The following is a 22,011-nucleotide window of genomic DNA, read 5'->3' as shown; positions in this document are numbered from 1 at the left end:
GTCTATCTATCGCGCCACCTAGCCGCCCCTTGCTTTCATAAATTTTAACTTTTTTACTTATTTTAGGCTATTAAAAGATTAAAGTATGTTGATAGTCTATAATGCTAGATAGTTTTATTCCTTTCTAAACTTTTTCTGTGTCATCTGCTGACCTTTGCCTATCACCTGAAGCTTCCACAAAGCTCCCCCCCAAATTCCCATTTAATTTCTTATGCCAACCTTTGACCTATCACAAATGTGATGGGAAAAGTCATGATGTTGTTAATAACTGAAAAAAACCCCACCTGCTAGAGTGAGAGAACTTTGTAGATTTTATTCACAAACCTTGCAAGATATGGGTGCCTTACTTAGCATGAGGCATGAGGTAGCATTGGACCATCAGGTAATTTATAGTTTCAGAACTCTTTCCCCTCCCTCTTGGATTTTCATAGGCTTTTGGAGTTTGAGTTACAATCTAAGAAGTCCACGCATTCCATGACATGCCCCTAACGTGATCCCCCCCATTATACGAGGCATGATATGCTGCTGAACCCCAATCATCACGGGGGTATGTGGGATAATATTCAGTTTCCTAACTGCACAAACTCAGTTGCATTAGGTCATCTCTAGGTCACTCTTGACCAGTTAAGGACTAGTTTCTTCTAATCTTGGGTTGGTCATCTTTGGAATGGCATTAGGAGAACTCTCCCAGTTTTGTGACTGGCTGGGGCTATTCCCCCTTTGTAATGGATTTCAAAGGGGTCTTCCTCCACCCTGTGAAGACCAACAACGCCCTACATTCCTCACAATGTGACTAACTGTATACTCAAAACCACACACATACAGAGGGAGGGAGGGAGGGAGAGAGAGAGAGAGAGAGAGAGAGAGAGAGAGAGAGAGAGAGAGAGAGAGAGAGAGAGAGAAATACTTAACAGTGTGTCTTCCTTCCTGGCTTTCACCAAAGATATCGAAAGTCACTAATACTTCATCCCTCTAGACTCTTTGCCAGTTGCCACAGTAAGAAAAAAACAAACAAAAAAAAATCTTTCAAGCTCTTTTACCTGGTTATTTACAAAAGAGAACTCATTCTGCTTCTAAAAGGGGTTGTTTTATCTGCAACAAAGATTCTTTAAATTGCAGAAGAAATGCTCTGTCTATAGACAGAGCTTAATTCTTATCTCTCCCAAGGACTTCTCTATTTGTAGGAGAGAGAGAGATTCTTCTTTCTCTAACAGGTACTGTGATTAAAACTAATCTAGTCAACAGATCTGTATGCTTCCCAAAAAGAGTGGATGACAGACTCATGACAAGGAGATTGCCATTTGCCGGTTATCTATCTGAAAGCCAGAGTGGCTCAGAAAGGGTTAAGGAACAGCCGATATGGTGTTTGTTGCCCAGCCACTCCAGGAGAAATGCCAGGAGCAGAGCTGAGGTCTGTATACAATGTTTGTATACAGACCAAAGCCTTTGGTATCATCAGTCATAAGGGTTTATGGAAAATTTGGATCAAAATTTGGTTCCTCAGCATTGTACAATAATTTCATGATGGTTTGCCCAAGCTATCTTAGTGTTTGGTCTCCCAAACACTCTGAAGGAAAGTGTGGGAGAGAAATATTAGATAGACCACCAAACTGAAGGACTACAGAGCCGATGTGCTGACCTCACTGTTGTATGTCTATGAAACCTGGACAGTGTAACCTGGTTCAGGCCAGGAGACCGAATCACTTCCATTTAAATTGTCTTAGGAAGAATTTCAAGACCTGGCAGGAGAGGACACCAGACAATGAGGTCTTTTCTAGAGCTAAACTGCCAAGCATTTAAACTCTGATGAGCTGAACATATTTGAATGTCAGACATGAGCTTGTCTAAAAGACCATTTTAAGGAGAACTGTTACAAGGCTCATTTGGGGAGGAAGGTCAGAAAAGCGATCTAAGGATATTCAAGTCCTTAAGAACTCTGGAATCGATTATAAGACATGGGAGACACTGTCATAGGACCACCCAGCATGGTGTACCTTCATCAGAGAGGGTACTGTTGTTCTATGAGTGATGCAGAATTATATTAGCTGAAAGGAAATGAGATATTCAAATTTAGGAAATCCACCCCAATTGTTCCCATGGACTATTTTGAACTCATATTGGTCTGATCATCCAGAGTTAGACACACTGTATCTTGACTCCAACATAGTGATGCCATTTTGGTCCTCTTCCAGAATGAAGGGCAACTGTAGATAAGGGACAAAAAAGTTCCCCAAACAAGACACAGAAAGGGACTCTCCTGGGATTCCCCAGTCAAACAAAATAATGGGATTTTCCTAGGGCTTATATGAACTCAGAGAATATTTAGATTGGACTTGAGGAGGGGAGTCCAATCTCCAGAGGTGGTCACCTGAAGAGAAGATCTCAGTGATTTCAATCATAGTGTGCTCTAAGGAATTTTTTTCAAAGGACCATCCTGAAGATCAGAATTTTCTACTTGAGTCCTACTGAGCCACGAGTTGTTGTGACTGAAATCTGTGAACAAGAGAAACTGAGGCAAGAGTTCTGAGCAAGATCCATTTAATGGTAATGCCTAGCTATGGGCCGATAAAAGTGGGTCCAAGACCACTTCTGTTGGTACAAGGACCTTCTTGTGAGCTTACAGGACATATTTAAGGGTGTAAATGTGGAACATTAAAATGGGGAACATAAACAGTGAGAGGGCAGTTAGGTGGCACAGTGGATAGTGCAGCAGCCCTGGAGTGAGGAGTACCTGAGTTCAAATCCAGCCTCAGGCATTTAATAATTGCCTAGTTGTGTAACCTTCCAACTCCATTGCCTTAAATAAATAAAATTAAAAAAATAAAATAAACAGTAAATGAGGAACATTGATTACAGCTTGAGGAACATGATATTGACTAACATGGAGATCTGTTTGTGTAAGTATATCTGATAAGAACAGGGAACCTTTACAAGAAAAGGACATTTTAACAGATTAGCAAATACTCAAGGTTTGACTATTTCCTAGCCCCATGTAATTCTGCTTTGTAATCTCTAACAAGGTTAATAGGAATAGAATTGAGCTCATCAGTTGAGCTCTACAGGAGCTCAACTCTCCTAACTGGGCCCATATGTAGCTGCATACACACTTCTTAACCTACCAGTAGAAAGTGATTAAAAGCAAGCAACTGATGACTCCATTCATCTAAAAACCCAAAGCAAGTCTTATCTTAATGGAGATGTGCTAGAGAAGTGTTTTCAATAAGATCAGGGATCAATTAATTAATCAATAAATATTTGTTAAGTGTCTTCTATGTGCCAATCATTGTCCTAATTCCTGGGGGTATAAAAAAGGCAAAAGTTCCTGCCCTTAGGGAACTTACAATCTAATGAAACTGAATGCAAAGCAAGTTATATACAGAAAAATCGTAAATAATGAGCAGAGGCAAGGCACTGGAATGAAGAGGGACCAGGGAAGGCTTCTGGACTTAAGGGAAAGCCAGTCAGTCAGTAGTTAGAGCAGAGAAGGGGGGAAGCCATAGAGAGGACCTGGAGTTGAAAGATGGAGGAATAGCCAGGAGGCCAGTGTCACTGGATTGAGTAATAAGATATAAGGACAGAGCTAGGTTATGGAGGTCTTTGAATGCCAAAGAGAGTATTTTGTATTTGCTTCTAGAGGCCAATAGGGAACCACTAAAGTTTATTGAATAGGGAGAGTAACACTGTTGGACCTTCATTTTAGAAAAAAAAATTACTGTAGTGACTGAATGGAAGATAATTGGAGCGGGGAGAGACTTGAGGGAAGCAGAATGCACCCCCCCCCCCGGGCCCCAGCAGATAGCACAGGCATGAGATAATGAGGGCTGGCACCAGAGTGGGGCGCAGTGTCAGAGGAGACAAGGAGAAGATACCACAGAGGTGAAATTGACAGGTCGTGGCACCATATTGGATATTGGGGGGGGGGGGAGGTAAGAAATGATGAGGAGTCCAGGATGACTCCTGGGTTGGGAGCCTGAAGGACTGGGAGGAGTTCTGGGCCACTGACAGTATCAGGGAAGGTAGGAAGGGAGGGAGGAGTTAGTGAGGAAGATAGTGAGTTCTATTTAAGATAAGTACTGGACATCCAATTTGAGATGTTGGAAAGGTAGTTGGAGATTTGAGATTGGGGTCAGTAGAGACCAGGGTAGGACAGGTAGATCTGAGAATCATTAGCATATTGATGATAATTAAGTCCATGGGAGCTGTTGAGATTACATGAAGTAGTATAGAGGGAGAAGAGCAGAGGGTCCAGGACAGAGCCCTGGGCACCTTCCAATAGTTAGAGGAACATTCAGCAAAGGAGATAGAGAAGGAGCAATCAGAGAGGATAGAGGAGAACCAGTGACCTGAAAGCCTAGAGAGCAGACAATACCAATGAACAGAGTGATGAAGGATGCCTGAGACTGCAGAGAGGCCAAGGAGGAGAATGGAGAAGAGGCCATTGGCTTTGACAACTAAAAGGTCATAAGTAATTTAGAAGAGAGCATTTTTAGTGGAATGATGGAATAGAATGCTTAATAATAATGATTGTCCTTCATTCTTTTTTTTTTTTAGGTTTTTGCAAGGCAAACAAGGTCAAGAAGCTTGCCCAAGGCCACACAGCTAGGTAGGTAATTATTAAGTGATTGAGACCGGATTTGAACCCAGGTACTCCTGACTCCAGGGTGGGTGCTTTATCCATTATGCCACCTAGAAACCCTGTTGTCCTTCATTCTTGAAGAAGACCATAACATCAGGGAGGTGATGCCATGACAAGCACGCATGAATTGGATTGGATTTGAGTGAGGGGGTGCTGTGCTAAGTCACCAGCCTCATTTCTTCCTTCTCCTCCATCTGGGTCCAGTGGCCAGAAAGGAATCAGGACAACCAGAGATGGCTCTGGATGCAAAGCAATTCCAGTTAAGTGACTTGGCCAAGGTCACACAGCTAAGTAAGTATCTGAGGCTGGATTTGAACTCCCATTCTCTTGACTCTAAGACCAGTGCTCTATCCACTGCGCCACCTAGCCACCCCAAATAATTTGATATTGATTATACATGTGAAGTCATGCAAAACATAGTCCCATATTTACCATGTTGTAAAAGACAATACAGACAAAAACCAAGAAAAAGAAATTTAAAAAAAAGGTATGCTTCAAGCTGTACTCAGGATTCATCCGTGTTCTCTTGGGAAATGGGCAGCATTTTTCATCATGGTGTTTTGCAGAATTGCTTTGGCTCAGTGCAACTAAAATTACAAAAAAAAAAAACAAAACCCAGGAAACTGGAGAAAAGATTCTTTGCAGCAAGTTTCTCAGATAGAGGTCTCATTTCTTAGCATACATAGAGTTGAACAAAATGCATAAGCATAAGAATCCTCTCCCAATTATTAAATGAACAAAAGATATGAACAGAAGGTGTTCAGATGGAGAAATCAAGCCTATATAATATAAAGAGCCTATAAAAATGTTCTGAATTACCATTGATTAGAAAAATGTAAATTAAAACAACTCTGAGGTATCACCTCAGACATATCAAATTGACTAATAGAGTTGGTTAATTGGTTGGTTGGTTCTTGTCCTTCATTATTGAAGAAAACCAAAATGACCTCACTGTGTTTGAGACAAATTCCAGTGTGTCCTACCGTGATTGAATAGACCAATACAAACTTGGAATGCTCAACCGCAGGTTAGCCACAAATAGTCCATGTGAACACCTAGGCTGGGTCCTCTAAACTTATGGATGTCATGATTCCCTTGAGCTGCTTCCATTCTGCCTTCCTCAAAGAGTGAACCCCCCTCACTGATGAGGGCACGCCATGCTGGGAGGTCCTGGGCCAGTGTCTCCCAGGCTGTACAATTGATTCTAAAGTTCTTCAATGAGACCTTCAGGGTGTCCTGGTATCGCTTCTTCTGACCTTCTTGTGATCACTCACCCTGTGTGAGTTCTCCATAAAATAGTCTTCTTGGCAAGTGTACTCCTGACATTTTAACAACATGTCCAACCCATCATGTGCTCTCTGTAGTAATGTTGGAATGCTAGGCAGTTTAGCTTGAGAAAAGACCCCAGTGTCTGGTATCTTCTCCTGCCAGGTGATCTTCAGAATCTTCCTAAGACAATTTAAATGGAAGTTTCCTGACATAGTGCTGGTAGACTATCCAGATTTCACTGGCATACAGCAATGAGGTCAATACAATGGTTCCATAGACCTTCAGTTGGGTGGTCAGTCTAATACCTCTTCTCTCCCACACTTTCTTTTGGAGCCTCCCCCAAACTGAGCTAGCTCTGGCGATGCAAGTGTCCTCCTCATTGCAAATGTGGACCTTCTTGGAAAGTACACTGTCAAGGAAAGTGAACTTGTCCACAGGACTCAAAACTTCTTCATTTGCTGAAATCAATGGTTCCACATATGGGTGATGTGATGCTGGCTGATGGAGCACCTGGGTTTTCTTGGTGTTCATTGTTAGACCAAAGTGAGCACAGGCAGCAGAGAATTGATCCATGCCCTTCTGCATCTCAGCTTCAGAGGCTGCACTGAGGCACAATCATCTGCACCAACCCTCCCTCCAGCTTGGTCTCGGCTTGGAGCCTTTTCAAAGATAAAGAATTTGCATTAGTGTGGCTGCGAATCTTGACTAATATGACTGAAAAGGAAATGACAGATGTTGAAGGAGTGATCCAACCATTCTGGAGAGCAATTTGGAGCCATGTCTAAAAGGCTAAAAAATTGTGTATACCCTTTGATCCAGCAATAGCACTCCTGGGTCTGTATCTGGGAGAGATTAAAAAAAAGGAAAGTGGTGGCAAAGAATTGAAAATTGAGGGGATATTCACCAATTGGGAAATGGTTGGACAAGTTATGGTTCATGTTATTGTGAGGGAATGCTATTGGACATGAGAAATGGCAAGCAGGATGCTTTCAGAAAAATCTGGGAAGATTTATATGAACTGATGCAAAGTGAAATAAGCAGAACTACACCACTGTATACCGTAATAGCAACATTATACCATGATCAACTGTGGATAATGAGCCTTTCTCAGCAATACAATGATCCAAGACAATTCTGAAGAACATAAGACGACAAAGGCTATCTACCTCCAAAGAGAACTGATGGAATCAGTATAGATTGAAGCAATTTTTTTCCTTTTCCCTCTTCCAAATAGGATAATGTGGAAATTTGCTTGCATGTCTTTGAATTGTGATGGGTTTTGCTTTCTTACCTTCTCAATGGGGGTGGGTTGAAGGAAAGGAAGAGAATTTGAATCATGAAAATAGAACAAGATTGAACTTTGAAAAAGGAAAGAAAGTGGGGGACAGAATCTGGCCCTGCTAATCCCTAAGTCCCCTCTCACCTCAAACACCCAAGGAGCTGCTGCTGTTTTTTTCTTGTTTATTAAAAGTTGCAAAAGGAACAAAGCATTTTGATCCTAACAGCTCTGAGATGGTCAGGTGAGACAGAATCATCATTTTATTTATGAGAAAACAGATTTAGAGGGGAAGGGAGATGTATGTCTGTGTGTGTGTGTGGGGGGGTAAAAAAAACATTGAACTGATGAGTGCTCATGGTCAAAACCAGGCTCAGGATTCCTGGCTCTTCTCACAGATATTTTTCTATGACTAGGAATCACTGATTCATAGGATGGGAGAGACTTTAGAACGTGGAACATGGGAGGGGTCTTAGAACAGGGGATGGCAGAGCTGGGAGGGGCCTTAGAACAAGTCATATCCTTAACTGGAAAGGTCCCTAAATTTCTTAAGGAAGATCCTATAATTGAAACCCCTTATTTTACTTGTCTCAGGCAAGGAAAGTAGTTCACCTCAAGTCAGATGGCGAGTATCCTGGGACTGTGGCAGCGAAGACCTACCAGACTCCTCAAGGTCTACGGCTTTGCCTCGTCTGGTCTCCCCAGTCCTCCCTCCCTGGAGAAGACCTGACTGAATGAAGCTGCTACTTGTATTCCTTCCCCTCCACCTCCTGCCAAGGGCTCCTGTGTCTTTAATAGCTTCGTGCCAGTGAGCAGACTGCCCTGAGCCGACCAGCTCATCACACCCTCTGCTGACTCATAGGGTTGAGCATGGGGGTGCTGGGGTACCTTTGTGAATGGTTCCTGGACTACAAGACAGCAAAATACATCCTCACCAAGAACTGCAAGTTGGGTGTTCTCCAGAGGGTCCTACAGCTTGGCATTCTGGGATACATAGTTGGGTAAGAGAGTAGGGGTCATCGTGGGGGGTGAGGTAAGAAGGCAAGGGGTTATTATGAGGGTGGGTAAGAGAGTAGAGGTCACTGGGGAGGGTGGGATAAAAGCGCAGGGGTCATTTTGGAGGGTAGGGTAAGTGAATAAGGGTCATTGTGGGGGTGGGTAAGAGGAGCGATTGGAGTAGGCATCACTGGAGATGGTTGGATAAGAGAGTGGGGGGGATGAGTAAGAGCAGAGGTCACTGTGTGTGTGGGGTAAGAGAGTAGGGGTCATTTGGGGTAGAGGTGGTAATGTTCAGGAGAGGTTGTGTCTTTGTTTCCTCCTGAGTAACATTAGGGATTTGAACAACATGGTTCCTTCCAGCTTTGATATCCTATGATTCTATGATTTCATCAGATTTGTGACTGGAGGGGTCTTCAGAGATAATTTTAGTACCTCCCCTCCTACCCACTCTTTCCATTTCACAGGGGAGGAAATTGAGGCCCAGGAAGTTTGCATCACTTGACTGGGTCACAGACCATAAGCATCCAGGCTGGGGTTTGAGCCCAGGTTTTATCTCTCCCTCACCCCAGACACTGAGTATGTTTTCTTTGTTGCCCCTCTAGGTAGCTCCTTGTCCCCTGAGGTGCAGGTTATAGAAGAGATTCCTGCATCAGGGTAAAGGTTTGATTCAATAATCTGAGGTCCTTTCTGCATTTCATAGGCCAGAAGGGAGGGAATAGAGTTACAATTCTGGGGCAGGGTCTTTGGCAAAAAGGCTTCTAGGTGGCTGTCAAGTGGTTCCATAGAGTGTGTTGGACTGAGGATCCGGAAGACCTGAGTTCCAGTCCTGCTTTAGATACTTACTAGTTGCTTTTCCCCGGGCAAGTCAGTGAACAATTGCTTATTTTAGTTTTTTCATCCATAAAATGGGAATAATGGCACCTCCCTCCAGGGTGATGGGTGATCCTATTTGTAAACTGCTCAGCAACCTTGTAGTACTTTAAAACCGACATGATTATTAATTATTATTAATTAAATTATTAATTAATAATATTATGATTATTAATACAGATATGTAAGTCATTAACCTTATTGAGTCTGGTCAGCTTGGATCTTTCTGAATAGCCCTGAATGACAAAATCAGTAGCAAAACCATGGGAGATGGCGCATGGTTGAGTAGAAAGCACCCTGGGTTTGGACCTGGGTTTGAATCCTGGCTTTATCAATGACTATCATGGATCAATGACTACCCTCTTCCCTTCTCTGGGACTCAGTTTCTCCCTCTGTAAAAATGAGGAGTTTGGCTTTGATGACCTCTGAGATGGGAGAATCCATTCCATATTGGAGGTCCAGTGTGAGCTGGAAGGATGGTATGGGGGAAGCGGGAACAGTGGGAAATGAGGCTGCAAGGTGGGTTGGGAGTCTATACTGAGCTTTCAGGTCAGGTGGAAGATTAGGTTCTGCTTCCGGGGAGTCAATAAAGAGCCTTGATTGGGGGAATGGCTCAAGGGGCAGCTTTCCACTGAGGGAAGACTGACCCATCAACCAATGGACACGCTGACCAACGAGCCCATCAACTGATAGATCCACTGACTGATGGACCTGCTGACTAGATGAAGGAGGGGGAGAGGAAGGAGGAGGAGGGGAAAGAACTTCCTGTCCTTCCTTTGGCTTCCTTTGGGTCTATTATTTTGCTGGGCAGGTGGTCTCTTCTCTTCAAGAAGGGTTACCAGGAGAGGGAGTCTGACCCGCAGGTATCGGTCATCACTAAACTCAAAGGCATCTCAGTCATCCAGATTGAGGCACTGGGAAACAGATTGTGGGATGTGGCTGATTACACAAAGCCCCCCCAGGTGAGTCTTTCCTGTGTCCCCTTGTTCCCGCTGGCACTTGCCAGTCACAGGTGGAGTGAGACTCACATCCAAACTGGAGGCTCAGGGCCTCCAGACTGCCCCAGGGCAGATCTCACTGGGTACTGCCAACCTGATAAGGACCACCCTCACCCCTCTCACAGGCTCCCACACACCTTTCCGATGTCACCTGGTGAGTCCTCCATTCTTTAAAGCCCATCTGTCACCTTTTCCAGGAAGCCCTGGTCTTTCTGTTGGTGACTCCTCCACACGCACCTGGTGCATTGTCTGGGGAATATTGAGCATCCCAGCTACAGATGGTGGATGCTTTCAATCCACAGATGCTTTTAAAACATGAGAGATACTGCACTAGGGCCCAGCTATGAGACAAAAATGAACAGTGCCAGCCCCCTCAAGGGGATTCCCTTTGAGTGAAGAAAGAGAACCTCACAAACAAATAGATAAATATATAATGGGTCGATCCAAGGGGACCCTGGAGAAGAGGTACTAGTAGCCAGGGAGGGAAGGAGGGAACAGAAAACCCCTTTCTCACTAGCTATGGTCCTTGATCAGAGCTTTGAGGGAAACTGAGGATTTGATTCGGCAGAGGTGAGGAGAATGTGGGTGTCAGACATGGGGTACAGCCTGGGCAAAGGTGGGGAGATGGGAGATGAAGAGTCTTGTGTGATAAATAGCAAGAAAGCTAGTTTTGGCGGAATCCTAGAGCACATGAAGGGGAGTGAAAAGGATTCTATATTTTGTCTTATAGGCAGTAAAAATTAGAAAGCCTCTGTAGGGTCTCAGGGCAGGGATGCTGTGGTTAGATCTAAATTTAGGAGTACGAATGGGGAATATGAGCCTCATCAGGGAAAGGACTGTGCCTTGCCTAAGCCCTCAATCTTTCCAATACAGGCTCTCTAAACAGGAGACATTTAATACATGTTTTATTGAAGGGATGTTGAATTAGAAAGGCTTCTGGGAAGGGGGAGAGGGAAGGGTAGGGGAGAGAGCAGGGACTTCAGCTGAGAAGGTCATTTGGGATGGTTTATCTGAGCACATTGGCAAGAACTGAGGGTGTTTGGTCCCTGGAAGAAATGGCTGGGGATGTTTGAAATGGCCGAGCTGAAATGGCGGGGACAGGTTGAAAAGAGAGGAGTTTGGGTGGGGATGTCAGGAGGAACTGCCGCCCACAAATTGTGCATTGGGCTGCTTCTTAAGGTGGTGAGTTCCCTGTCATTGGAGAGATATCACAAGGTTCTGATGCCTACTTGGTAGGGATGTTGGCGAAGGTTACAGGTTGGACTAAATGAGAGCACAAAGGTGTGTGTATGTGTGTGTGTGTGTGTGTGTGTGTGTGTGTGTGTGTGTGTGTGTGTGTGTGCAAGCACAGTGGTCTTGGGAGTGTTTACACTGTGGTACCTTTGTGGGGATGGTGGGGATGGTGGGAGGTAGGATTCCTGAGGATGAAGCCATTGTTACCAGGTGAGGACCAGGGGAAGCAGTCTGTCTGGGGTGTGAGCAGAAAGCAATCTACAAGTAAGAAAGGACCCTCTAAATTTCAACTCCTGGGGCCAAGACTGACTGCCCTGCCTTAGTTCTGTCTCTGATGCCCCTTCCAGAGCCAACCTTTGAGGCTCTGCTAGCTCTTGGAAAAATTCTAAGTCTCTCTCTCACACCTCTTAGGGAGAAGACATTTTTTTCCTGGTCACTAGTTTCCTTGTCACACCGGACCAAGTCCAGGGAAGGTGCCCAGAGGTAAGTCTCCACCTCCTCACTCTGGGGTCTTTGGCAGGAACTGAACCCCAGCCTTGGATCGGTTTCTCCCTGGTTCCTGCCCTGGGAAGGGTGGACAGCCAGGGCTCCAGCCTCCCTGCCCTACCCACAGCCCAGCCCAGGATGGAGGCCTGGAGGCAGGGGCTGGAGGAGTCTCCCTGGCTCCCAGCTGCCCTGGGACCAGTGTCACTGTGGGCTGTTATCCCAAGGCCTTGTGAAGGCACCCAGAAAAGCCTGGACTTCTGTGACAACTCCAAAGCACCAAAGGCATCAATAGATGTTGAATAAGAGACTACTATACACTAAGTGAGAGAAAGTCTGGGTGAGAGAGCTGCACTGGCTGCTCACGAAGACCTGGGTTCAAATCCCACTTCTGACACTTGCTGGGGGGGGGGTGGTCTCAGACAAATCACTTCGACACCCTCAGAACCTTGGACAGCTCTCCAGATGAGCAGTGATCTGCCTTGGTGGGAGAACTTCCCCCAGTGAGGAAGTCACCCATGCAAGACCTGTGGACATTTGTATGAGACATCTGAATGCTTGGTCATCTCAGAGACGGAAAGGGGGTGTCACCAGGCTCCCATCCTACACAGGCATCTTGTCGATACCTTCCCTAATAAGGAGTCATGTCTGGGGTAATGGGGAGCTCACTACCTGTCATGGTGGTCCCCTCCACTGTTGGAGGGGATAGCTTCCTTAGGGTTCTGACCAGGGTTTGGAGTCCTGGGGCTCTGGGTGGAGGAGATGGGGGGGGGAAACATTTTCTTAGTTTTGAGAGGCTGGGTTTTGGAAACAGGGTGAAAGAAAAGGGATGGGTAGATAGAAAGGAGTACACCCGATCTTGGGGTCAAACAGGAGGGGGTGAACCCCATGTCACTTCAAATCAGTGATGGTTTCCTGTTACCCCAAGTCTCTCTGTTCTCCCCTCTCCTCTGGTCTCCCTTCCTCTCGTCTGTTCTGCTCTGACCTCCTGTCTCCCCTCTCCTTCCTCTTTCCCCCTTGTCTCCCCTTCCCTCCCATCTCCTTTTCCTCTCCTGTCCCTTCTTCCTCCTCCCTCCCCTTCTCATTTTCCCCTCCCTTTCCTGCCTCTCCTCTCCTCTTCCTTTCCTCTCCCTCTCTCTTTCCCTCTCCTCTCTTCACCCTCTCCCTTACACGTCCCTCCCCCTCTCCTCCTTTCCTCTTTCTTCCCTTCTCTTTCCCTTCCCCTTTCCCTCTTTCCCCTTTCACTCCCCTTCCCTCCTTTCCCGTTTCCTTCCCCTCTCCTCTCCCTCCCCTCTTTCCCTCTCCGTTTCCTCTTTTCCCATCTTTCTTCCCTTCTTTCCCTTCCCCTCCTCTCTCCTGCCTCTTCCTCCTCCCCCCATCCCCCTCCCCTTCCCCTCCCTCCCTTTCTTCCCCCTCCTCCTTCCCCCATTTCCCCCTCCTCCTTCTCCCCTTCCCCTCCCCTTTCCTCCTTTCCCTTTTCCTCCTTGTCTCCTGCCTCTCTCCTCTCTCCTCCTCTCCCCTTCCTTCTCCTTTCCCCCCTCCCCTTTCCTCCCCTCCTCGCCTTTCCCTTCTTTCTCCCTCCTTCTTCTTCCTTTCTTCTCTCACCTTCACCTCCCTTCCCTCCCCTCCCTTCCTGGTAGTTTGGGGGGTTGTACTAGATATTCTGAATGGCCTCTGTGATTTGGGAGGGGGATGGTAACTCGAAGTCTCCCTTTGCTCCCCCACCCCAGCACCCCTCTGTTCCCCTGGCTCTCTGCCTGACTGACAAGGACTGTCCAGCTGGAGAGATTCTGAGCCAGAGCCACGGTACTTGCCTCACTCCTGGGCCCCCACCCTGGCCCAGTTCTGGGGTGCTGGAGCTCCTTCCCTCCTTTCTCCCCTTCTCTCCCTCCCTCTCCATTCTCCTTCCTCTTTTCCCTGGGGCTCCCCTGAAGTCCCCTGGGTCACCTGGGTGTCCTGATGCTTCTCCAACTTTTTACTCCAGGTTCCCTTGCCCTGGGTGTGGGGTCCTTATTAAGTCTGAGGTCCCCCAGGGTGGAATCCCAGGATGAGTTGTGACCTCTGGTAAGCCCTTGAATTCTCCAGGCCTCAGTTCCCTCCTTCAGTAAAAATGAGGGGAGGGGGTCTGGTCCCAACGATCTTCCTCTTGGACCCACTCTGGCCCAGCCTGGAGCCCAGGCAGCCCCACACTCAGAGAGGAAGGACTCTGGTCTGACTTTGGTTCCAGGAATCAAAACCGGGAAGTGCGTTGAGTTTAACTCAACCTTCCAGACCTGCGAGATCTGGGCCTGGTGTCCTGTGGAGAGCGACAGTCCCCCCAGGTCTGGCTGCCCCCTCCCCTTCTCCTGCCCTGGGAACCCCCCCCCCCACCAAGGAGCCTCCTGCTCTGAGCTGCCCTGGCCTGGGGTAGAGGAGAGGTCCCTGCTCTTGGGATGGAGGCCAAGTTGGGTGACTGTGGACACCATGGCAGGCCTCTGGCCTCAGTTTCTCTCTCTCTGTAAAAGGGGACTAATAATATTCAGTGCTACACACCCCCTCCCCAAGCTGCCATGAGGAAAAGTGTGAAGGGAGTGGGTGGGGGTCAGGGAGAGCTTAGCTCTGTGGCTGGGGGCAAGCCTCCTTTGTCAAATGCCCCCTCCTAGGGCTCTTTATGAGGGTCTATAGTGGGCTTCAGGGGTAGCCTGGAGAGGCCTGACAGGTTCTGGCCTCAGTTGTCTCTGACTCCCCCTCCTGAAGGAAACCCCAGCTGGAATCAGAAAACTTCACCCTTTTTATCAAGAACACCATCACTTTCCCCAAGTTCAGCTTCTTTAAGTGAGTGATTGGTGAGGGAGGGGGTGGTAGTTCTGGGCTGCACTGGGGAACCTGGGAGACCCTCCACCCACCCAGGCTGGGAGGATGTGTTTTCAGGCCCCTCCCAGGCCTGACTTTCCCTGTTCTAAGGGTCCTCAGTTTCACAGTTTCACCATTCTAGTTGCTCCATAGAATACCGGGGTTAGAAGCCCCCTTCTAGCTTATTTGGGAGCATCGTTCCCCTTTACACCATCCCTTCAAAGGTGCATGAAGCCTCTGTTGGACTCACTCTGTTGGCCTTTGTCTCTTAGGTCCAACACGCTGACCACAAAGAATGACACTTACTTCAAGGGCTGCAGGTTTGATGCTGTCTCCAACCCTCTCTGTCCAATTTTCCGGCTGGGGGATATAGTGGAGGCAGCTGGAGGGCACTTTAATGAACTAGCCCTCCTGGTAAGTGGACCTGGGGGTAAGCCCTCCCAGACCTCACCCTTGGTCTCAGCCACTCGATTCTTGATTTGTCCCCTCTATGTCCTCTTGGAGGGGCCCCAAGACTAGGCTGGGTGGGCTCCTGGCCCCAGTCACACATCCCCCCTCCCCCAACTGCTAAACCCACCCTCAGAGGGACTCCAGGATTAGGCTGGGTGGATTCCTGGCCCCAATCACACACCCTCCCTGTGTGGAGGGCCAAAGAAGAGCACTGCAGCTAAACTTGAGGACTTCTTGTTTCAATGCCTTCTGAATGAACCTTGGACAAGTCACCTCAATGCCTCAGTTTCCTTATCTGTAAAATGGCCAGTGCTGAGATCAGATCAGATGGGGTCTAAGAGTCCTTGGATTCTGTGAGCCATGGGCATGTCACACCCCCTCCCTGGGCCTTGGTCACCCCATCTGTTGCATGAAGTGGAGAGGCCCTTCCAGCTCTGCTGGCTGTGATTCCTTAGTGGTCTGAGCATTTGGATCTTGCCCCATCAACCCTGGTTGGAGGCCTCTTTGGCAGAGACTGGTGGGCTCTTACTCTTGGCAGGGGGGAGTTGTGAGGATTCAGATCAGCTGGGACTGTGACTTGGACCAGCAAGACTCTAGGTGCCAGCCCTCCTATTCTTTCTGGCTGCAGCAGAGGGGTTTCAACTTCAGGTGAGGGTCTGGGCCTGGCCCTGACTTGGCCCTTACTGGAGGTGAGGGGAGAGCACATCCCTATGTGCTCACTCGGGGAAGGGGCTGAAGGTTCAAACTTTCCTGCTTCCAGTTCTCTTTTCCTTCCTGGGCCTCAGTTCCTTTTCAGTAAGATGAGAAACTCAGTGCTGAGCTGCTTTGACTCCTGGGAGCCTCCTAGGGAGGATGTGCCCGGCCAGAGCCCCCCTCCACTTGGATCACTCAGGGTCCTGTTGTGTCCATTCTCCAGGACAGCAACGTACTGGATGAAACCCACAGGGATAGAGGCCCGAAGTTTGTTCAAACTCTTTGGGATCCGATTTGAAATCCTTGTGGCTGGGCAGGTAGGGGCTGAGCAGGTAGGGGCCGGGCCCAGGGGGCTCTTCGCGATGTCCACTTCTCACAAATGCTCTCCAGGGGAGTGGGCACTTGTGCCAGATGGCCACTGGGGAGTATGGGGGGAGTGGGGAGCAGAGGACCCAGCCTCGACTTCCACCATCTTGGCCAAGTCCCTGCCTCCATTCCCTCTCCTGTCAGATGAGGGTCTGGATGAGTGAGGTCTAGGACCCTATTGTGAGGGACTTGGCCTCCCCAGGTCTGCTTCCTTATCTCTAAGGTGTCTAGGTCAGAAGATACCTCCCTGTCCAAAGCCTGGGCCCATGCCCAGCCTCATAAGAAGGGAGCCAGTCTGAGGCCCCAGTGGGGGAGGCGCTAGTGGGGGGTCCCCAGTTGAGGGCCAGGGGCCTGAGGACCTTCCCTTTCCCAGGCTGGAAAATTCAATGTCATCTCTATGGGGATCACTCTGGGCTCGGGCCTGGCCCTGCTGCGTGGGGTGAGTCCCACAGTCTTGTAGGTGGGTGTGTTGGGGACGGCGTGGGAGGAGGGGATCCTGGAGAGGGGCATGTGCTCTTGGGGGGAAGGAAGGGGAAGACGGGACCCTTTCCATGGCTGCCTGGCACTGACCCTCCCCTGCAGGTCACCTTCTTCTGCAACCTAATCTTGCTGTATGTGGATAAAGAAGCCAACTTCTATTGGGGGGAGAAGTATGAGGAGGTAAGGAGCTCTGGGGAGGGGCTGGGGGCTTCCCTGGGACCTAGAAGGGATCCCAGCTGAGGGCACTGAGGATGAGCCAAGGGAACCTCCAGTTGGGTGGCTTCCAGAATCCTATGGTCTTTGGGTTGGGCCCCAGGGCTCGAGCCATCCCTCTGTCTGCAGGCAAAGGCCCCCAAGACCAAAGGGGAGTCGGAGGTGCCCGTGGCGTGCCCTCCCTCACAGCTGGTACTGGCCATGGATTCTGATGTCCCCACTGGGAAGGAGGTACTGGATGCTGGCGGGCCACGCCAGCCCACCGATCTCCTTGTGGCGGAGGCTACGAGGCTCTGATTGGGTTGACGCTGCCCTCCTCAAAGAGCCCTCAAAGGCCCCTGGGGGGCTCCCAGTCAGTAGACCAGGCCCATTCCTCACTCTGGACCTGTTAAATAAAGACTTGAGCCCGATGGTCTCTGGCCTCCTCTATCCTTTGGCTGGGAGTCTTTAGGGCACCCTGGGGGCTCTTTGACCTCTGTGCCTGCCAGGCCCTTTCCCTTCCCTCTGACTTTGGAGCCTGATATCTGTCCACTTGGCTTCTCAGGTCACCCTGGCTCCTGCAATGAGAAAGCCTCTTTCCCAGCTCTGCCATTTACTGGGGTGTTAGTGTGTGCCAAGGAGGAGCCTGAGACTCCAGACGGTGCTGGGAGGGAGGGACCTCACACCCATACAAGAAAGGGATCCTTGAACCACCTAACCAACAAGTGGCCTCTGGTCTTTGCTTAGAGACATCTGGTGTTGGAGAGTGTACCCTCCCCTCAGTTCCCCCCCCCCCACTGAGGCAGCCCCCTCAACTTTGGAATGGCAATCCTGCTGGGTTTCCCCACAGAATAACTTGTCATGGTGGTCTGTAAAACCCCAGCACGCTGAGCCCCTTCCCAGCCCTGCCATCCCCACCCGAGCCCCACTGGGCTCTGCCCCCTTAGCCATGTTACAGAGAGCTCAGGAGCCTCAGGGAAGGTGTAGGGATCCTTTTAATAGGGCTGTTTGAGCTGAGGTTTGCCAGGGCAGCCTGGGCAGCATTGTGGGCCGGAGGTTGTCCAGGACCTGGACGTAGCCTCTTGTTCCCTCTCGTTCTCCCGCTCCCCACATTCCTGAGGAGTTGGATGTGGTCGCTCCTGGGCTTCTAGGTCTGCCACAAACCAGCATGAGGGACCCACACGAGTCAGACCATCTCCCATCCCATCCCCTCACCCGGTGACAAGTATGTGGTCAGAGTGGACCTCTTCTTGCACCTTCCCCTTTCTGTGACTTCTGGTCTTGGTGGGCGCCACCTCTGACCAGCTCTGCCTCCAAGGATGCCTGCCCACCTCCCCAAGGATGGGCCTTCTCCTCTAGCACTGCCCCACCCCCAGAGTGGCACAGATGGGATCCTAGGGACCCCAGGTTCGGCCGGAGTCTGAATAGATTCCTCAGGACCCGAGCAGTGCTTGGAAGCTGGGGAAGTGGACAGATGTCAGTGAAACCATGGAGGGGGGCTCACCATGCTGGGAATCCCACCTCTGAACCCTGGAAGGGCAAGGGGAAAACCTTTCTGCTTCCACAGCCCTTAGGGACCCTCAGCTACAGGAGGGAGAAGGGAAGGAGGGAGGGAGGGGAGAGAGGCTGGGCACCAGGCCTCTAGGGGCTGTGGTGTGGGCTGGGACACTGGGGAATCTGGGTCCCAGCCCTCCTCTGGAGGCTTGGCTCCTGGGCTGCGGGGGGCGGGGAGCACCCTCTGTACCCCCAGCCCAAGGCCCCGCCACCTGGGGCTCCAGGAATGTCTCTCGTCTGGACTCGATTGTGTCTGGGCCGCCTTCCGGAGGCCAGGCCCACTAGTACAGCTTAGCTGCTGCCGGCTGACCACCATCTGTTGGCCGGGGAAGGGTGGGGGGTGGGCTGTGGGTTGGGCGGCCTCAGCAGGCCACAGGCCTGTAGAAGAGGTCGCCACCAAGCAGCCTCCGCTTGAACTCCTTCCACAGCAGTTCCCGCTCACGCTGCGCGCCCTTCATCATCCCACGGTTCTCTAGGGCCCGGCGGGACAGATAGGGCAGCACCTCCTTGACGGGGCCGTACGGGACGTATTTGTAGACGGGAAAGCCGGCTTGGCCTGTCAGGATCCCCCCCCCCCCCAAAAAAAAACAAATCAGTTCCCCACTCCAGACTAGAGGAAGGAGACCAAGCTGCCCCGACCCAGCGGTTAGCCTGGGCTTGGAGCCCCTGGGCTGGGGGCCCACTCCTTGGGGGAGACGGGGCCCACTTCTTAGTGGGGTTGGGGGCTGGCCTTCTCTGCCTTGGTCCCCTCAAGAAATGCTTTTGTCCCCTGACACTTATCAAGGTCCTTTTGAGACCGACCCAGCCCACTGGATGTGGCCTGGTCAGCCCGAGGTCAGCGGGACCATGGGGTGGCCCCGGCAGCTTTAACACCACATACCCGCTATCTTGTTCAGGAGACCCAAGGCTCTGGCTTTGCCTATTTCACTTGAAGGGGTAATGAAGGTGTCCTGAGAGGTGGGTGATAGATTGCTATCCTCCTTTAACAGATGGGGAAATGGAGGCTGATGTGCCCCAGCAAGGGGTCCTCCCAAGGTCTCCAGTGGCGGGGAGTCTGTGCCTCCTGACTGGCTCTGATTGCTGGGCAGGCCTTCCTGGCAGCCCCTTCCCACCTGAAGCCCCTCTGACACCCAGCATGAAAGAGCTCTGGGTTCCAGGTCTACCTGTGACCTGGGGGATGATGGTCTCATTCACCACTGGGCCTGCCTCAGTTTCCTGGCCTGTAAGATGCCCCCAAGTCCCCCTGAGTCTTTCCCCTCAGGCCCTCATAAGCTACGGGATCTTATGCCTCAATGTCCTCGGGGACTGCGGCCCACTCTGGAACCAGAGACCAGGGCCCGGCCCCTGCAGCCAGCTGCCCAGAGCTGGAGCTCTCCGGGGCAGAGGCTCTTCCCCGGATGCAGGTAACCAGCCCCTGGGCTGCCTCTGAGGAGGGGGCAGCAACTGCATGGATGGAGAGTGGGTGGGGGCAGTGGGTGCCACTCACCCAGGGGGAAGGTGATCTGATCGCACATGCCCAGGAGCTGGCCAAAGTAGACCTTCTTGTCTGTGGGGTGCAGGCCGAGCTCTTCCATCCTGCAGACCAAAGTTGGGGGGGGGGTGAGACACCCAGAGGCTGGAGGGAATCCAACCCTCCCAGGCAGCACCCGCAGGGCATCACCAGTCTCTGCCTGAAGGTCCCCAGGGATGGAGAGCCCCCTACCACCCTGGCAGGTCTGGTCCATGGTGCTCAGCTCCAATAGGTAGGAAGGTCTCCTCTATCCTGAGTCCCAAAGCCCTCCCCTTGGAGGCCGGAGAGGGCAAAGCCCACCTGCCAGCCCAGGGGGTACACAACAGGGGGCACCAGAGCCACCTGACCATTTGACACCCTGGAGGCTCTGGCTTCTAGACCCAGGAGGGTGGCCCCTGCCCCAACAGATGAGGGGGTGAGGCAAGGGAGCCCCAGGTCCTGGGTTTGAAACCAGCCTCCTCTGAATGTGGGGCTGGGCCAAGGCCTCTGAGGGCTGCCAGCCTTAAGACCCCACACTCTGCACCCACATAGCCCACATTTCTTCAGGGCTTTAGTATGGTCACCCCAATTTTGGGGATGGGAAACCAGTGATCCGAGAAGCAGCAGCAGGGGCAGGGGTTGGGGAGCGCCCCAGCTTCTGAACTTGGGAGCTCCTGGTGAGGAACAGCCTCTCTCAGTGCAGATCACCACGCTCTGAGGTGGAGTCGAGAGCCCTGAAGGGAGGGACCTGCGCAGGATCTCTCCTCTAGGATGGGTCAGAGGACTGAGCCCAGGGTCTCTCGCCCCTCTAGTGGCCCACCCAGACCCAAACTGATGCTATTCCTGGGCCTTCGGATCTTTTCACTGGTGGGAGGCAGAGCTGGGGTCCCCTTGGAAGGTGACTCCCCTCTCCCCTGCCCCCCCCCCCCCCCCAGGGTCTCCTTGATGCTTAATGCGTTGGGCTGGGAAACCCCTGCAGGTGGGGGGAAGGGCATTTTCAGGAGAGGCCCAGGAGGGGTGAGGCCTGGGAAGGGTGGGAATCAGGGCTTCTCTCCCCCCTACCCTCATGGCTCCTCCCTGTCACTGAAGTTGGTTTCCTGCATATAACTGGGGCATAATCAGTGCAGGCTGGACAAAGGGTTAGGAGGCTTCAGGATCTATGCCAAGGGGTTGGTGAATCCTGAGAGTGCTGGTACTCAAGTGGGCACCTCTACCCAGGGATGCCCAGGTCAACCCCCCCTTGCCCCCCCTGCCTTAGGGCCTGGTGGAACCTTTGGGAGGGCCAGGACAGTGTTGTCTCCTTGGCCACTTGGGGGCATGGGCTGAAAACATGAACTCACCTCTTGATGTCAAATTCTGGGCTCTGAACCCCAGAGAAGGAAACTGAGGCACCACCTGTGTCCCTCAGCCCCACCTGGGGTAGAAGAGGGGGACAAAGGCAGCCCATGAGGGGAGCGTGCCCGGGCTCTCACCTCTGGATGGTGAACCGGACTGTGTCCTCGTTGTGAGAGGCCACCATGACGCTGGTCCGGCCATCGTGCTTGATCTCTTCTAAGACATAGTTGAGGCACCTGTGGGGGAGGAGGCAGACCCGCCAAGGCCCCCACTTTAGAGGGGGATCAAGGGGCCACAGTGAGCTCAGCCTCAGTGACCCCTTTTACAGATGGACAAGCTGAGGCCCAGAGGGGCCAGTGACCTGCCAGGCTCTCTGCTGGGGGGGGGGGGCGTCCAGGGAGGACGTCCTCTCCTCTCCACCCCAGGCTAGGCTGACTGAGGCACAGGGGCTCCAAAAGGCCAGGAGCGCATGAGGGGAGCTGGAGCCTCCGGAGCCTGCTGCGCCACATCCCTCCGCAGGTCTTCTAGGAGATGAGAAGGGGCAGGCTCCCTCCCAGTCCTCGGTGGGGCCCTCCTTGTGGCCCCCTGCTTGAGCCCACGCTCTCATTCCACCTCCTGGCCCAGGAGTTTCTGAGGGCCCGCCCGAGGAGCCCGACCCTGATCCTCCCACCCCAAGTCTTCAGTCCTTCAGTCCTTCAGTCCTTGCCCCCTGGCCAGCCTCTGTTGCAGGTCAGGGGTCCCCCTACCTATGATACATCACGTTGGTGGCCTCATAGGTTGGGTTGATGGGGTCCTCGTAACCCACTTCTGCTGCCCGGTCACGCTCCTGTGCCATGTAGGCTCCCCTTACCAGTTT

General features: G+C 51.1%; 2 protein-coding genes across 2 annotated transcripts; one reads left to right on the top strand and one right to left on the bottom strand.

Annotated features, from left to right (window-relative positions):
• Positions 1 to 7,803: 7,803 nt before the first annotated feature.
• P2RX6 (purinergic receptor P2X 6) lies at positions 7,804 to 17,095 on the top strand. The gene is made up of 13 exons (XM_074202288.1): positions 7,804 to 7,876; positions 8,044 to 8,182; positions 9,862 to 10,012; positions 11,693 to 11,764; positions 13,495 to 13,570; positions 13,992 to 14,085; positions 14,501 to 14,578; positions 14,869 to 15,010; positions 15,585 to 15,694; positions 15,939 to 16,056; positions 16,479 to 16,544; positions 16,688 to 16,765; positions 16,928 to 17,095. The coding sequence occupies exons 1-13, from the start codon at positions 7,804 to 7,806 to the stop codon at positions 17,093 to 17,095; spliced, it is 1,365 nt and encodes a 454-aa protein (XP_074058389.1).
• Positions 17,096 to 17,754: 659 nt separating this feature from the next.
• On the bottom strand, positions 17,755 to 22,004 carry LOC141502029 (proline dehydrogenase 1, mitochondrial-like). Its single transcript, XM_074206563.1, has 4 exons — positions 21,902 to 22,004; positions 21,293 to 21,391; positions 19,818 to 19,906; positions 17,755 to 18,887 (listed from the first exon to the last, which is right to left on the bottom strand). Exons 1-4 carry the CDS (start codon positions 21,988 to 21,990, stop codon positions 18,694 to 18,696), a joined length of 471 nt encoding a protein of 156 aa, XP_074062664.1. The 5' UTR covers positions 21,991 to 22,004; the 3' UTR covers positions 17,755 to 18,693.
• Positions 22,005 to 22,011: the final 7 nt, after the last annotated feature.

This window comes from Macrotis lagotis, chromosome X (assembly GCF_037893015.1).
Source record: "Macrotis lagotis isolate mMagLag1 chromosome X, bilby.v1.9.chrom.fasta, whole genome shotgun sequence".
Classification (NCBI taxonomy): Eukaryota; Metazoa; Chordata; class Mammalia; order Peramelemorphia; family Peramelidae; genus Macrotis; species Macrotis lagotis.
The sequence above is the reverse complement of the archived record's forward strand: the minus strand, read 5'-3'. Positions and strand labels throughout refer to the sequence as shown.

Bases quoted from the DNA above. Each gene is read 5' to 3' on its own strand.
- P2RX6 (XM_074202288.1), top strand. From the start codon at position 7,804: ATGGCGAGTATCCTGGGACTGTGGCAGCGAAGACCTACCAGACTCCTC. The intron at 10,013-11,692 runs GTGAGTCTTTCC...CACACCTCTTAG, and splicing joins ATTACACAAAGCCCCCCCAG to GGAGAAGACATTTTTTTCCT. The intron at 16,057-16,478 runs GTAGGGGCTGAG...TCCCTTTCCCAG, and splicing joins AAATCCTTGTGGCTGGGCAG to GCTGGAAAATTCAATGTCAT.
- LOC141502029 (XM_074206563.1), bottom strand. From the start codon at position 21,990: ATGGCACAGGAGCGTGACCGGGCAGCAGAAGTGGGTTACGAGGACCCC. The intron at 21,392-21,901 runs GTAGGGGGACCC...CCTCCCCCACAG, and splicing joins ACCAACGTGATGTATCATAG to GTGCCTCAACTATGTCTTAG. The intron at 18,888-19,817 runs GTGAGTGGCACC...GGATCCTGACAG, and splicing joins TCAGATCACCTTCCCCCTGG to GCCAAGCCGGCTTTCCCGTC.